Raw genomic sequence first — 13,912 nt, 5'->3', positions numbered from 1 at the left:
CAAGGAATGCATGCACACAAAGTATTGCAATCTTACTGCCTGTTTGAATTCAACATTTCAATGCAGAATCTTCTTCAGCATTTGCAAGTTATACAAGTTGATGACCAAATCAATATTGCAGAACATTTTTAATATTAGGAAAAACTAAACTGGAGCCAACTTCTCTATTAATTTTCAATAAATCAATTCTGGCTTACATTCAGCTAATTGGCCTGAAAAAATGTATTAAACATCAAACCAATGCATTTTTTTTAAAAAAAAAGAAAGAGACATACCACTCAAAGAACGGCTGGGTGAAGAGTGCTGGCTGTTTGGTGTGCTCACAGTGGGGCCCACCATTGCCCCAGAGAACTCTTTGTCCATTGAAGAGTCACCACTCCCTGTATGAAAAGTTAATAATTTGTTAGGAACATGCTCACTTTTTTTTCCATTTTGGATTGTGGAACAACTTTTTTTCAAAAAAAGTCACAAAGGTGGACATGACTGGTATTCTCACAGCTATATGCATCATGAACCAACAGCATAAGTTTTCAGAATTAGTTCAAATTAGGATCAGATCCTGAGGACTCAACAACATCTCAGATTGTTACGTAAAATAAGGTACAACCGCAATACATTTTCAAAATTAAATAGCAGTCCTTGGTATTTAGGGTCAATGAGATCCTTGGCAAAAGTCAGTTAATTTCAGATAATGGCTGATCCATTTCCCAAATATTTCTCAACCACTCACATTTTCAGTCCCAATTTAGAATATCTGATGTACTCTCAAGACTCAGATACAGAATACTGATCAAGACTTAACATAATTCAGGAACCTAATGCTCAGTTCACTTGATGTAAAGTAAATGCAGTGGGTAATTCCACTGTAGCATATTACATGACTAATCTTTCATTCATTAATAGCTGCTTGCAAAAGGTTTTCCTCTTATTTAGATTGCACTGGTATACTGGATGCAGGAAGATGATCAGTCATTTTGCACAGTTCCACATAGAAATACTGATCTATACCTGTAGCATTAATCAAACTTCACCTAGTGCTCATTACAATTTATTTGCACTCAATTGGCAATGCAGTGTCCCTGGAAAGTAGGATGGCACACTGAAACATGTTACAGTTTTTTTTAAGGCAAACTTAATGCAACTTGGGACAGTTACATTTGTGAGGGTAGAGGGACAGAATAACAAAAAGAGAAAGAAAGAGAAAGAATGCGATTACATTCATCATAAATTAGCTGCCTCTACCACAATTCCCAAAATTGCCGTCACTTGCCACTCCACAAGATCAACAACTACAATGCAGTGACTGAATTTCCTTCTACAATATTTAAAATTTTTTAAAATATTCTTGATATCATGGCGCAATAGCTTTTTATTTTATAATAAGGTATAGTCCAGTTAATTCTCGGTTTTGCTAATTTTACAAAAACTACTTTTTTAAATCAACTCCAGCTTCTGGAAACTCTGCCAAGTTGAAATAGCAACCACCAATTTCACCTGAGCCTCACTGTGCTTAACTATAAATGATGAAATTAACTTTTTAAAACAAGTAACCAATCACAAGTTGAACATTCAGAAACAAGATAGGATTGCCATCTGGGGTCAGCCAAGAACATGACAAATCCAGGAAAGGTCCAAAATATTGTTCGCAAAAAGGTCTTTCAGCCCAAAGGTTTGGTCTACTTACTACATCCATACAACACCAGCTTTCTGTTTGCACAACAGCATTAGAAATCACCTTCTGCTTCAACCATAAACCAAATCCTGTAAGCATTTCAATTCAATGCAAAAATCTGGGGCTCAAACAAAGCTTCCTCAAATGGAGATTAACATATTCATAAGTTGACATTATTTGAATTTTGCTTCATTGGGCACGTTGATTTTGAGCAGAGGTGTCAATAAAGGACAAGCTTGCTTTATTAGAATCTCTATAAAAACCATCCAGTAGTGGATTGGGAAATCTAAATAAAATCTCAGTTCTTAATTCTACACAAAAAGATGGAGTTTATGAGAACACAAAAACAACCCTGGAAATAACTGTTGATGAAGCATATTCTGTCAATAGCTACACAAGTCTATCTCAATTGTTTTCCAATGTACTTCCAGAATGCCTGGTGCACACTTGGGACACAATTTTAACCATAGTGCACTGTTCCTGGTGGTAGAACTGGCAGATGGTGAAATTTGAATTCCATAAAAAATTTGGAATTAAAAGCTGGCTGAATGTCAAACGTGTAACCATTATCGATTGTTATAAAAATTCACCTGGTTCACTATCGCTCTTGTAAGCTGCCTTTCCACCTATTGTTTGTCATCTGTAAACTTGGCTGGAGTCTATACACTTCCTTCCTCCCATCATTAATATATTTTGTAAAGAATTGCAGTCCCAGCACTGATCTCTGTGGAACCCCCTAGTCACAGATCGCTAACCTGGAAAGGAACCTCTCATCTCCACTTTGTTTCCTGTCCATAAGCCAATTCTCTATCCATGTCAAAATATTACTGCCAACACTGCAGAGGTACTGAGTGATACCTTATTGAATGCCTTCAAGTCCCAGTACAACACATTGACTGGCTCCTCTCTATTCATTTTGGTTCAGATTGCTCGATAAACTCAAACAAATTACTCAGACAAAATTTCCCTTTCATGGAGCCATGCTGACTGCTTGATTAGATTATGATCAAGCAAATGGTCTGCTGGTACTTCCTTAATAATCGATTCCAATAGTAGATGTATGGCAATCAGCCTACAGTTTCTTGCTTTTCGTATTGCTCTTCCCCTTTTGAATAGAGGTGTCATATTAGCAGTTATAGACTCAGTCATAAAACATGGAAATAGACCCTTCGTTCCAACTCAGTCATGCTGACCAGCTTTCTGAAACTAAACTAGTGCCACTTGCCTACATTTGGCCCACATCCCTCTATACCTTTTTTATTATTGCACCTATCCAAATGCCTTTTAAATGTTGTAACTGTAACTGCCTCCACCACTTCTTCCAGCAGCTTGTTTCATATATGTACCACCCTGTATATGAGAAAGTTGTCCCTCAGGTTCCTTTTAAGTCTTTCCTCTCTCACCTTAAAACTATGCTCTAGTTTTGGACTGCCCTACCCAAGGAAAAAGAACTTGGCTATTCACTTTATCTGTCCCTCATGATTTTATAAAATTCTGTAAGGTTATTGCTCAACCTCCTGTGTTCCAGTGAGAAAAGTCCCAGCCTATCCAGCCTCTATTATAACTCAAACCTTCTGGTCTCAGTAATGTCCTTGTAGATCTTTTTTTTTGCACCCTTCCCATAGCAGCTTTCAATATAGGAGTTGAGAGGTCGTGTTGCAGCTGTACAGGTCATTGGTTAGACCAATTTTGGCATACTGCATGTAATACTGGTCTGCCTGCTATAGGAAGGATGTTGTGAAACTTGAAAGAGTTCAGAAAAGATTTACAAGGATGTTGCCAGGGTTGGACAGCTTGAGCTATATGGAGAGGCTGAATAAGGTGGGGCTGTCTTCCCTGAAGCGTCAGAGGCTGAGAGGTGACCTTATAGAGGTTTATAAAATCATGAGAGGCATGGATAGGGTAAGCAGACAAGGTCTTTTTCCTAAGGTAGGAGAGTCCAGAACTAGAGGGCATAGGTTTAAGGTGAGGGAGGAAAGATTTAAAAGGGACCTAAGGGGCAATATTTTTCACACGGAGGGTAGTGTATGTATGGAATGAGCTGCTAGAGAAAGTAGTGGAGGATGGTACACAATTGTAACATTTACAAGGCATCTGGATGGGTAAACGAATAGGAAGGGTTTAGAGGGAAGTGGGCCAAATGCTGGCAAATGGGACTAGATTTATTTAGGATATCTGGTCGGCATGGATGAGTTGGATTAAAGGATCCCTTTCCCTGCTGTACATCTCTATGACTCCATAATTAGCGAACTTAGACTTGCCTTCAAATCCCACATTTAGTTCAAATCCCAGCATTTACATACTCTTGCTGTTCACACTCTCTGCTGGGAGAACCTAATGCCTATCAGAACCAGCTCCAATTTCATCACTTAAAATATCTACTCTTCCCTAAACACAACTTCAGGTTTTAACAATGCAAAAAATAAAGATTTATACTCTTAAATTCCAACATTTACCTTAACTCTCAACACTTGCAAACTCTTGCTGATCAGACTTGTAAACGAAATTGCCTCCTCCTCGGCTCTACTACTGAGCAGCGATTCTCAGCTCTCTCTGGTTCTGAGAGACAGTGCGCCAGTCCCTCTGCCTCCTGGATTTGGCCTCTCAATAGCAATTGCTCCAGGTACTCTCCTTCCCCGAGCATGGTTCCGCTCCCTCCACCGCTTCTCAGGCATTCCCCCTCTGGAGCCCTCACCATTCCTTTCTCTTCAACCTTGCCATGTGGAATGCTAGTCACAGGCCACTTTCCCAAACCAAAGAGTTTTCCAATCCTTTGGTACTTCTCCAGAATCTAAGGACTTTTGGAAAATTACAACCAATGCATCCACCATCTATACATCCTCTTTAGGGCCTTCTGCCCCATTAGTTTGTCTAATACTATTCTAGTGATGGTGTTGATAGTTAATTCCTCCCCCTTACTCTTCAGTATTAATGCAATGCTCAAAATATCTTCCACCATAAAGACTGATGCAAAATACGTGGTGAACTCCCCTGCATTTCCTGGTTCCCCATAACTCTCTTGCCAGATTCATTTTCTAAGGGGCCTGTGTTCACCTCGACCCCAAGCTTCCTTTTTTATATATATTTAAAGGAGTTCTTATTGCCAGTTGTTATGTTTCTCGCCAAGTTATTTTCTCTTCCCTCATCTTTTTGGTCCTCCTTTGCTGGATTCCGAGTTTATTCCAGTCTTCAGGTTATCACTGACTTTGGTCTCCTTGTATGCTCTTTTAACTTAATACTTTCCTTAACTTAATAAAAACCAAAAGAACTGCAGACGCTGTAAATCAGAAACAAAAGCAGAATTGCTGGAAATGCTCAGCAGGTCTGGCAGCATCTGTAAAGAGAAATCAAGAGTTAACATTTTGGGTCCCGTAACCTTTCCTCAGAACCCTCCCTAACTTCCTTGGTTAGCCCTCAGAATCTTTCCTCTTTCTAGGAGGTATTTTTGCTGATATGCCTCAAATGTCTGCTACTGCTTGCTGTCACTCATGCTAATCTATTTTACAGAGCTTACAGATATTGGAAAAGTAATTGACGATCAACCAGACAACAGCTTCAGTTAACAAAACCCTCAAAAGAAAGGGAGGATTTCTTACCCTTCAGCAATATCAGTTTCTGAGAGTACAGAAAGTTGCACAAATCCATAGAGAGTGCATTAGCCACCAAGAAAATAGAGCTTTCTTTTACTAATTAGAATACCAGTTATTTTAAGACAAACGACATTTCCAAGATTGCCGGAATTAAAAGCAAGGGAAGAAAAAAAAACACACGTTTGAGTTGTAACACAAATTCTGGGCAGCAATATGTAGAAGCTGGAAGCTAGTGTATTACTTCTGTATCGACCGCTGGGAATGTAAGAGTTTATCAGAACAGCAGCAAAGTTCTTAAGAAAGGAGCAATTTTTAAAATCAACACTGACACAAAGTCAGAAACACATGACTTAAGGTGGTCCAGTACAACATTTTTAAAGGCATGGGCAGCAGAAACCTCATTATGGACTGGACACCAAGTGACACCCATACTGAATGACAACTGTTCAAAAGCAACATCGTATGCAGCTTTATTCTACAGATCTCGAGAAAAGAGCTCGAAAACTTACTGCTGGCAAGGGAGATTTCGCAGAATTAATGTATACGGTCTTTTCATGAACAATCAGACGGATCAAGAAAAGATCGGGAAAGTTGTTGAAGACTGGCTCAAGGTAAGAATTAACTTCATGACTAACAGACTCCAACATGTGTGGGGGAAAAATAAAAACAGAATATGGTGGATGCTAGAAATCTGAAATAAAGGCTAATATAAAAAGGTGCACTAATGCAAATCAATCAATAAGGTTTAGAGTCAACTAAGCAAAAGACAATTTCAGAAGATGACCAAACTTTCCACATTGTTAACCTCATCCACCACGTCATTGTTATAAGGTGATCTAAACCTTTTATAATTATTAATATCACATGTCCTGAAAAGGCAAGGCGATACATACTAAAAACTAAAATCAACACAGGTGCTGGTGTCAACATTATAGCACTATGCATTCTGAAAGTTATGTACCTCAATAACCTCCATGATCTAGCCAATGGGAGACCGTCTCAAAGCATAAAATGAATCACCAAGTCTGTGCATTTGTAGAATCACACTGCAATGTCAAGGATCAAGCTCATCTTGGCTTCCCAAAATATTTTACTTGGTACATACCTACGGTCCAGCAGTACGACCAGTACACACACAATTCATGGAGATTCAAACCACACCCACTGTAGCAGAACAGACCATATGTGACACAATCAAATCAGCAAGGATAAGGCTTTGAAGTGAGACAAGAGACAGGTATCAGATTGATTACATTGGGCATGTCAAGTAGATTACCCACCCTACATGAGAACCAAAACATTCCTCTCAACCCACACGCTGATGGTCCTGACTATGAAGTTGATGCACTGAAGGTTGACCTATTACCATTTGTCCAGAAACAATGCAAACAGTTGCAAACGGCAATTACAGGAGTTGCAAAAAGTCATGATCCACAGATGATCTGATGATCTGACAGTATGAAAGAACAACTTGGGCAGATTTGTTCATTCTGGCCAGAGACAAACTTGGCATAGTGCAACAAGTCATTTTCAAGGGGAAATAAGTTCTAATGCTAAGCATTACATAAAGATATCATGTCCATGTTAAACCAAGAACACAATTGGCACATGAATCTCTGTACAGTCCAGGGATGACTCAAGACATTCATCAACTCATGAATGCATGTGAACAATGACCAAATGTATCAATTCCAGCAGCGAAGGGTGCTTCTACATTCACAATGTTCTCTCTACTCCGTGCACAAAAGTAGCAACAGATGAATTCACAGTGCACAGGGAAGATTATATCCTAATGACAGACGATTTCTCTAAATTCTTCTAAATTATTCAATGACTTGGCAACACAACAAACATGACCATTACTGACACAACTAGCACTATATTCAATTTAGTTGGTGTCCCAAAATGGATAGTGTCCGACAACGAACCGCAGCACAATGACAAACTGATTAAAGACTTGCACACTAAGTGGGAGTGACCCATGTCGCATTGTTATCCCCTATCTCCGCTCAAGCGGTTCTGCAGAATCTAGGATATGTACTATCAAATCAACGTCCATTAAATGTCAAGCAACAAAGCAATTTGCACACCACATTGCAACATTTTTGTGCAATGCGAATAGAGAAGAGATTTCCATTCCCAGCACAATTTAAGCTTGGAACAGTGAATGTCCTTGCACATAAACCAACTATTTAACCATTTTGAGGCATGAGACATTCTTTAAAGACAGAAAAAACAAAGACAGACATGATCTAGCAGGTGGAACAGCAATGGCAGGAGTTTCTGGGAGTAATTCAGGAGACACAGCAGAGATCCTTCCTGAGGAAAAAGAAGCAATGTACAGGAGGATGAGGCAACCATGGCTGATTAGGAAAGTCAGGGATAGCATAAAAGCAAAAGAGAAAGCATATAATGTGGCGAAGGGCAGTGTAGAACCAGAGGATTGGGAAGCTTACAAAGACCAACAGAGGACATTAAAATAGGAGGGTAAGCTAGCCAGTAATATAAAAGAAGTCTGTATGAATTTCTTTAGATATATAAAGGGCAAAAGACAGGCAAAAGTAGACACTGGGCTGCTGAAAAATGACGCTGGAGAGACAGTAGCGGGGAACAAGAAAAATGGCTGAGGAACTGAACAATTGCTTTGCATTAGTCTTCACAGTGGAAGACCCGAGTAACATCCCAAATATTTGAGAGAGTGAGGGGGCAGAGCTGAGTATGGTGACCATCACCAAGGAGAAGGTGCTAGAAAAACAATGGCCTGAAGGTGGATAAATCACCTGGATCAGATAGACTATACCCCATAGTTCTAAGGGAGATAGCTGAAGAGATAGTGGAGGTGTCAGTGGTGATCTTTCAGGAATCGCTAGAATCAGGGAGGGTCCCAGAGGATTGGAAAATCACTAACATGATACCTGTTTAAAAAGGGAGCAAGGCAGGACACGGAAAATTACAAACCAATTCACCTAACCTCAGGTGTGGGCAAGATCCTGGAACCCATTGTGAAGGATGAGATTTCGGACTACTTGGAAATGCATGGTAAAATAGGGCAAAGTCAGCATGGTTTCATCAAGGGAAGGTCATGCCTGACAAATCTGCTAGAACTCTTTGAAGAAGTAACAAGCAGGTTAGGCCAAGGACAGCCAATGGAGGTTATCTACCTCGACTTCAAGAAGGCCTTTGACAACGTGCTACACAGGGGGCTACTGAGTAAGGTAAGGGCCCATGGTGTCAGAGGCAAGGTGCTAGCATAGATAGAGGTTTGGCCGTCTGGTAGAAAGCAGAGAGTGGGGATAAAAGGATCCTTCTCAGGATGGCAGCCAGTGAAGCAAGACTCAGTGTTGTGACCACAACTTTTCACTTTATACATTAACGATCTAGATGAAGGAACGGAGGGCATTCTGGGTAGGTTTGCAGACGAGACAAAGATAGGTAGAGGGATAGACAGCATTCAGGAGGTAGGGAGGCTGCAGAAGCATTTAGACAGGTTAGGAGAGTGGGCAGAGAATTGGCAGATGAAGTACAACATGGGAAAGTGAGAGGTCATGCACTTTGGTATAAAGAATAGAGACATGGACTATTTTCCAAATGGGGAGAAAATTCACAAGTCTGAAGTGCAAAGAGACTTGGGAGTTCTAGTCTAGGATTCTCTCAAGGTAAACTTGCAGGTTGAGTCAGTAGTTAGGAAGGCAAATGCAATGATGGCATTTATTTTGAGAGGACTTGAATATAAAAGCAGATCTCACTTTGGAGGCTCTATAATGCCAGACCTCACGTGTGCAGTTTTGGGCCCCATGTCTCAGGAAGGATATATTGGCCCTGGAGCGTGTTCAGAGGAGGTTCACGAGAATGGTCCCAGGAATGAAAAGCTTAACATAAGAGGAATGTTTGAGGACTCTGGGTCTATACTTGGAGTTTAGAAGGATATAGGGGGATCAAAATGAAACATACAGAATACTGAATGGCCTAGACAGAATAGATGTTGGGAAGACATTTCCATTGGTAGGACAGACTAGGAACAGAGGGCAGAGCCTTCGAGTAAAAGGGAAGACCTTTTAGAACGGAGATAAAGAAAAACCTCTTCAGCCAAAGAGTGGTGAATCTATGGAAATCATTGCCACAGAAGGCTGTGGAGGCCAGGTCACTAAGTATATTTAAGACTGAGATAGATAGGTTCTTGAGTATCAAGGGGTACAGGGAGAAAGTGGGAGAATGGGGTTGAGAAACATTTCAGCCATGATTGAATGGCAGAGCAGACTTGATGGGCTGAATGGCCCGATTTCTGCTCTTATGTCTAATGGACAAGTGAGCAGGTAGAGAACTACCAAAACCGTACATTGGGCGGAAAGCATGAGTCAGAAATACAAAAAAATTCAGCAAAGGTTTCCAAATATGTAACCAGCCCAGATCACATAAATTCATTAATGACTATAGTGTCACATTGCCAAGTAATAGAAACCAGCTCAAACCAATGTACACCACGATCGTACATGAAGAGAGAGCAAGCACATTCTGGTGTCAATGGTTGCACAATTATGTTGATTGACAGCATCATTGGCAGTCTCTCACAGATGAGGATGATTCTCTTTCCACACTCAGGATGAGTCTGTAAGTGGCTGTATAACCCAATGCGGCTATCGCAAGCTCTGTTACAACTGGGACAGAAGGTGGTCACGGGAAGGAGTAGTGAGACGTTGATGTGGCAGTGTGCTCCATTCTCCCAGCTTCTGCTTTTTCCCCAACGGCAAGTCTTGAGGTGCTTGACGGCTTCCCAGATGCTGCTCCTCTCCTGTAGCCAGTGGGCCAGTGATTCCAAGGTGTCTGTGGGAATGCTGCACTGCGCCAGTGAGGCCTTGAGGGTATTACTGAAGTGCTTCCTCTGTCCACCTGGGGCTCACCTGCCATTTCAAAGCTGGCAGTGAAAGCAATCAGCAGCAAGCCCATGGAGTTGTCAAATAATGTCACAGAACAATGCATGCCTCTCCAGATTGGTATACAAAAATCACCAGATCATGACACTATCAACCCTTCGAAACATTTCATTGAAGTTTCAAATGTTGGTCTTGTCAACTCTGATTTACCTGTTCATCTGATTATTGTACACACGCTCATATACAACCATATATATCTGCTTGCGAGAAGTTTGTAATCTGGAGGGAAAATAAAAGTGATGTTTTATGTTTCATGGTCAGTATACCTCAGACACATGCTCATGATATAATCACTGCATCATAACATATGAGATGAGGGTATAAAGATCTCACTCCATTTTAAGTGATCACTTGAAGCATGCTCCTCTGTTACAATTTAGTAGCTTAATGGGAGCCCTGACACTCCTGTTGATACACTAAAATGTAATGAATGTCTATTGGACTTGTCAATACCACAACATCCACATCCAATTATGTTACATAAGCATCGCCACATCAGGCACCTTGCTGCTGGCAAATTCACAACCCACACCTTCTTTGCAATCCACATAGCTCAGCCATGGAAAGGCAGGTGGCAGCACTTCGCTGCACCACAATCAAAATCAACTTCAAGGTGGTGTGCAGCAATTGTCTGATCCTCCCATTTGTCTCCCAACACCCAACTCAGTTGCCTGAATCCCAATAATTCTGAATGTAACATCACTCAAATGGATGCTGAGGCAAGCAGGGAATCGAATGTGCATTCTCGCAACATCATTTTAAACTGGGAACATAATTCTGTACATACGCAGTGTAAAAATACATTTATTCAACTGATTCCACTTTCTTCCTTATTTCTAAATTAAAGTTGATCAGAGCAGGAGTAGAAGCAGAAGCCAAAGTGATTCCTAGGAAAGCCATGGCAATCGAAGCAAGACAGTTGCAAGATGACAGCAGCCATGTGGGGTGGGGGGGGGGGGGGGGGGGGGGGGTGTCAAGTTTTTGCACCACAGTACATTTGTCAGTTGCATCCCGCCAGATTTTATCTGTTACACTCACAGCTTTATGTTTAAAAGACTCGGGCCAATTTCATCTCAACAGAAGTGTTATTTTCACTCTGCAAAATTTGCGATTTACTTGCAAACAAGGACTGAATTGGTTGAATTTCCTTCTTCCTCTTTTTGAAAACACTTTGTCCAGAGTAAGTTGCATGGTCAGAGTGAGGGAATCTTTGCGAGAGTGAAACAGAGAGTGAATTTGAGTCAAAGTGGGAATTCAACTGGTAAATCTTTTACTCTATCATTAAAATGACAAAAGTCAGCATGGGGAGAAGCTGGCCTAGCAGAATAATCAGTAGACTAATAATCCAGAAACGCAAAATAATGTTTGGGAGCCTTGGGTTTGAATCCAGTCATGGGAGGCAGCAGAATTTGAATTCAAAACTGGAATCAGGAGTCTAATGACAACAAAACAATTGCTGATTGTTGGAAAAACTCATCTGGTTAACTTATGTTCTTCAGGGAAGGAATCTTCCATTCCTCCCTGGTCTGGCCTACATGTGAATACAGATCCACAGCAATGACACTCAACTGCCCTCAAATGACTTTGCAAGTCACTCAGTTCTAACAACGGCTACAAAGTCTCAACAAAGAAATTAAACTGGATGGGCCAACTGGCATCAAACCAGGAACCAAAAGCAACATTGAGTACAGGAGTTGGGATGTTATGTTGTGGCTGTACAGGACACTGGTGAGGCCTGAGGAATGGTGACCTTCGGGTGAAACCATCACTAGTTGTCCCTTTCTTGAACGAGGGAGCAGCTTTATAGTCCTCTGGGACTAGGGTAACTACCGTCACTTATATTCATGCCTTATCTTTCTTTGTGCATCTGATTCTGTTTGTTTGTTTGTGAAGGGGGAATTTAAGAAATAGTTTAAGCTATAGAGATGATAGAAATTAGTAATTCATATTTCCTAATCACCATTAGTTAAAGATTGTTTGTCTGTAATGAACAGTTATTTTCTTGCAAAGTACAGAAACTAGGGAGTGTTTTCATTTACCCGGAGTTTGTCAGTCAGGTAAATCGGGAACTTCAATTAGTTTGACTAAATCTTTTCAGGAGAATAGTGAGGCTTGACTTTCAGTGTGTGTTGTCTTGAAAACTGCTTGGGAAACCTTTCTTTCATGTACCATATTGTAGTGAATGTAGAAGATTTCTAAACGTATGCAACTCAGGAGTCAGTTGGAACCAGCCATCGTATCCTCAACTGAGCAAGTTTCAGAAAATGAGTGAATTTGTCTGTTTTCCATCACCACTTCTACTCAGTGAAATACTGGTTTTCTTGCAGGAGCGAGAAGAATTATTTTAACATACCATTGAAGTTAAATTTTTTCAACGGTTTGTTTTGATGAGACTGGGTTAGTTTTAGCGAGCAAGAAAGTTTCTTGATTTTGTGATCAGTACTGACCCAAATTTAAACTGAATACACACGTCATAGCAATTACAGAGACGTGTCTCAGGGATGGGTCGGACTGGCAGCTTAATGTTCCAGGACACACACACATGCTATAGGAAGGATTGATGGGGGCGCAAAAGAGGAGGGGGGTGGCTTTTTTGATAAAGAATAGCATTACAGCTGTACTTTGGGAGGATAATCCTTGGAATACATCCATGGAGGTTTTTTGGGTGGAACAGAGAAATAAGAAAGGGATAATCACTTTTTTGGAATTTTATTATAAATCCCAAATAGTCAGCAGGAAATTAAGAAACAAATTTGTAAGGAGATTTCAGTTACCTCCAAGAATAATAGGGTGCTTATGGTAGAAGATTTTTAATTTCCAAACATAGACTGGGATTGCAATAATGTTAAGGGTTTGGATGGAGAAGAATTTGTTGGGTGCGTACAAGAAAATTTTCTGATTCAGTATGTGGATGTACCTACTAGAGAAGGTGCAAAACTTGACCTACTCTTGGGAAATAAGGCAGGGCAGGTGACGGAGGTGTCAGTGGGGGAGCACTTTGGGGCCAGCGACCATAATTCTATTTGTTTTAAAATAGTGATGGAAAAGCATAGACCAAATCTAAAAGTTGAAGGTCTAAATTGGAGGAAGGCGAGTTTTGACAGTATTAGGCAAGAACTTTCAAAAGCTAATTGGGGGCAGATGTTCACAGGTAAAGGGACGGCTGGAAAATGGGAGTCCAGAGACAGTGTTGCTGGTAGGTGCAGGGAATGATGGATGACTCGAGAAATTGAAGTTTTGGTTCAGAAAAAGAAAGAAGCATATGTCAGGTATAGATAGGATAGATCGAGTGAATCCTTAGAAGAGTATAAAGGCAGTAGGAATATACTTCAGAGGGAAATCAGGAGGGGAAAAAGGGAACATGAGCTAGCTTTGTCAAATAAGGTCAAGGATAATCCAAAAGGGCATTTATAAAAAGGGTAATTAGGAAGAGAATAGGGCCCCTCAAAGATCCGCCAATGTGCGGAATCGCAGGAGATGGGAGAGTATTTTGCATCAGTGTTTACTGCAAATGAGGACATGGAAGATATAGACTCTGGGGATATTAGATGGTGACATCTTGAAAAATGTCCATATTGCAGAAATGGTGGTGTTGGATGTCTTGAAATGCATAAAAGTAGATAAATCCCCAGGACCTGATTAGATATACCCTAGAACTCTGTGGGAAGCTAGGGAAGTGATTGCTGGGCCCCTCGCTGAGATATTTGTATCATTGACAG

The 13,912-nt window shown here is 40.7% G+C and overlaps 1 protein-coding gene across 8 annotated transcripts in view; it reads right to left on the bottom strand.

Moving 5' to 3' along the window:
- Positions 1–13,912, bottom strand: part of ikzf4 (IKAROS family zinc finger 4) — a 207,780-nt gene that overhangs the window by 67,928 nt on the left and 125,940 nt on the right. For all 8 annotated transcript variants that reach the window (XM_060820903.1, XM_060820911.1, XM_060820904.1 and 5 more), the window contains one exon: positions 276–380. In XM_060820903.1, coding sequence (XP_060676886.1) covers positions 276–380 — 105 coding nt within the window. The remainder of the gene's footprint in view (positions 1–275; positions 381–13,912) is intronic.

This window comes from Hemiscyllium ocellatum, chromosome X (genome assembly GCF_020745735.1).
Source record: "Hemiscyllium ocellatum isolate sHemOce1 chromosome X, sHemOce1.pat.X.cur, whole genome shotgun sequence".
In the NCBI taxonomy this organism is placed as follows: domain Eukaryota; kingdom Metazoa; phylum Chordata; class Chondrichthyes; order Orectolobiformes; family Hemiscylliidae; genus Hemiscyllium; species Hemiscyllium ocellatum.
Note: the sequence above shows the minus strand (reverse complement) of the source record. Positions and strands in the feature narration are given on the sequence as shown.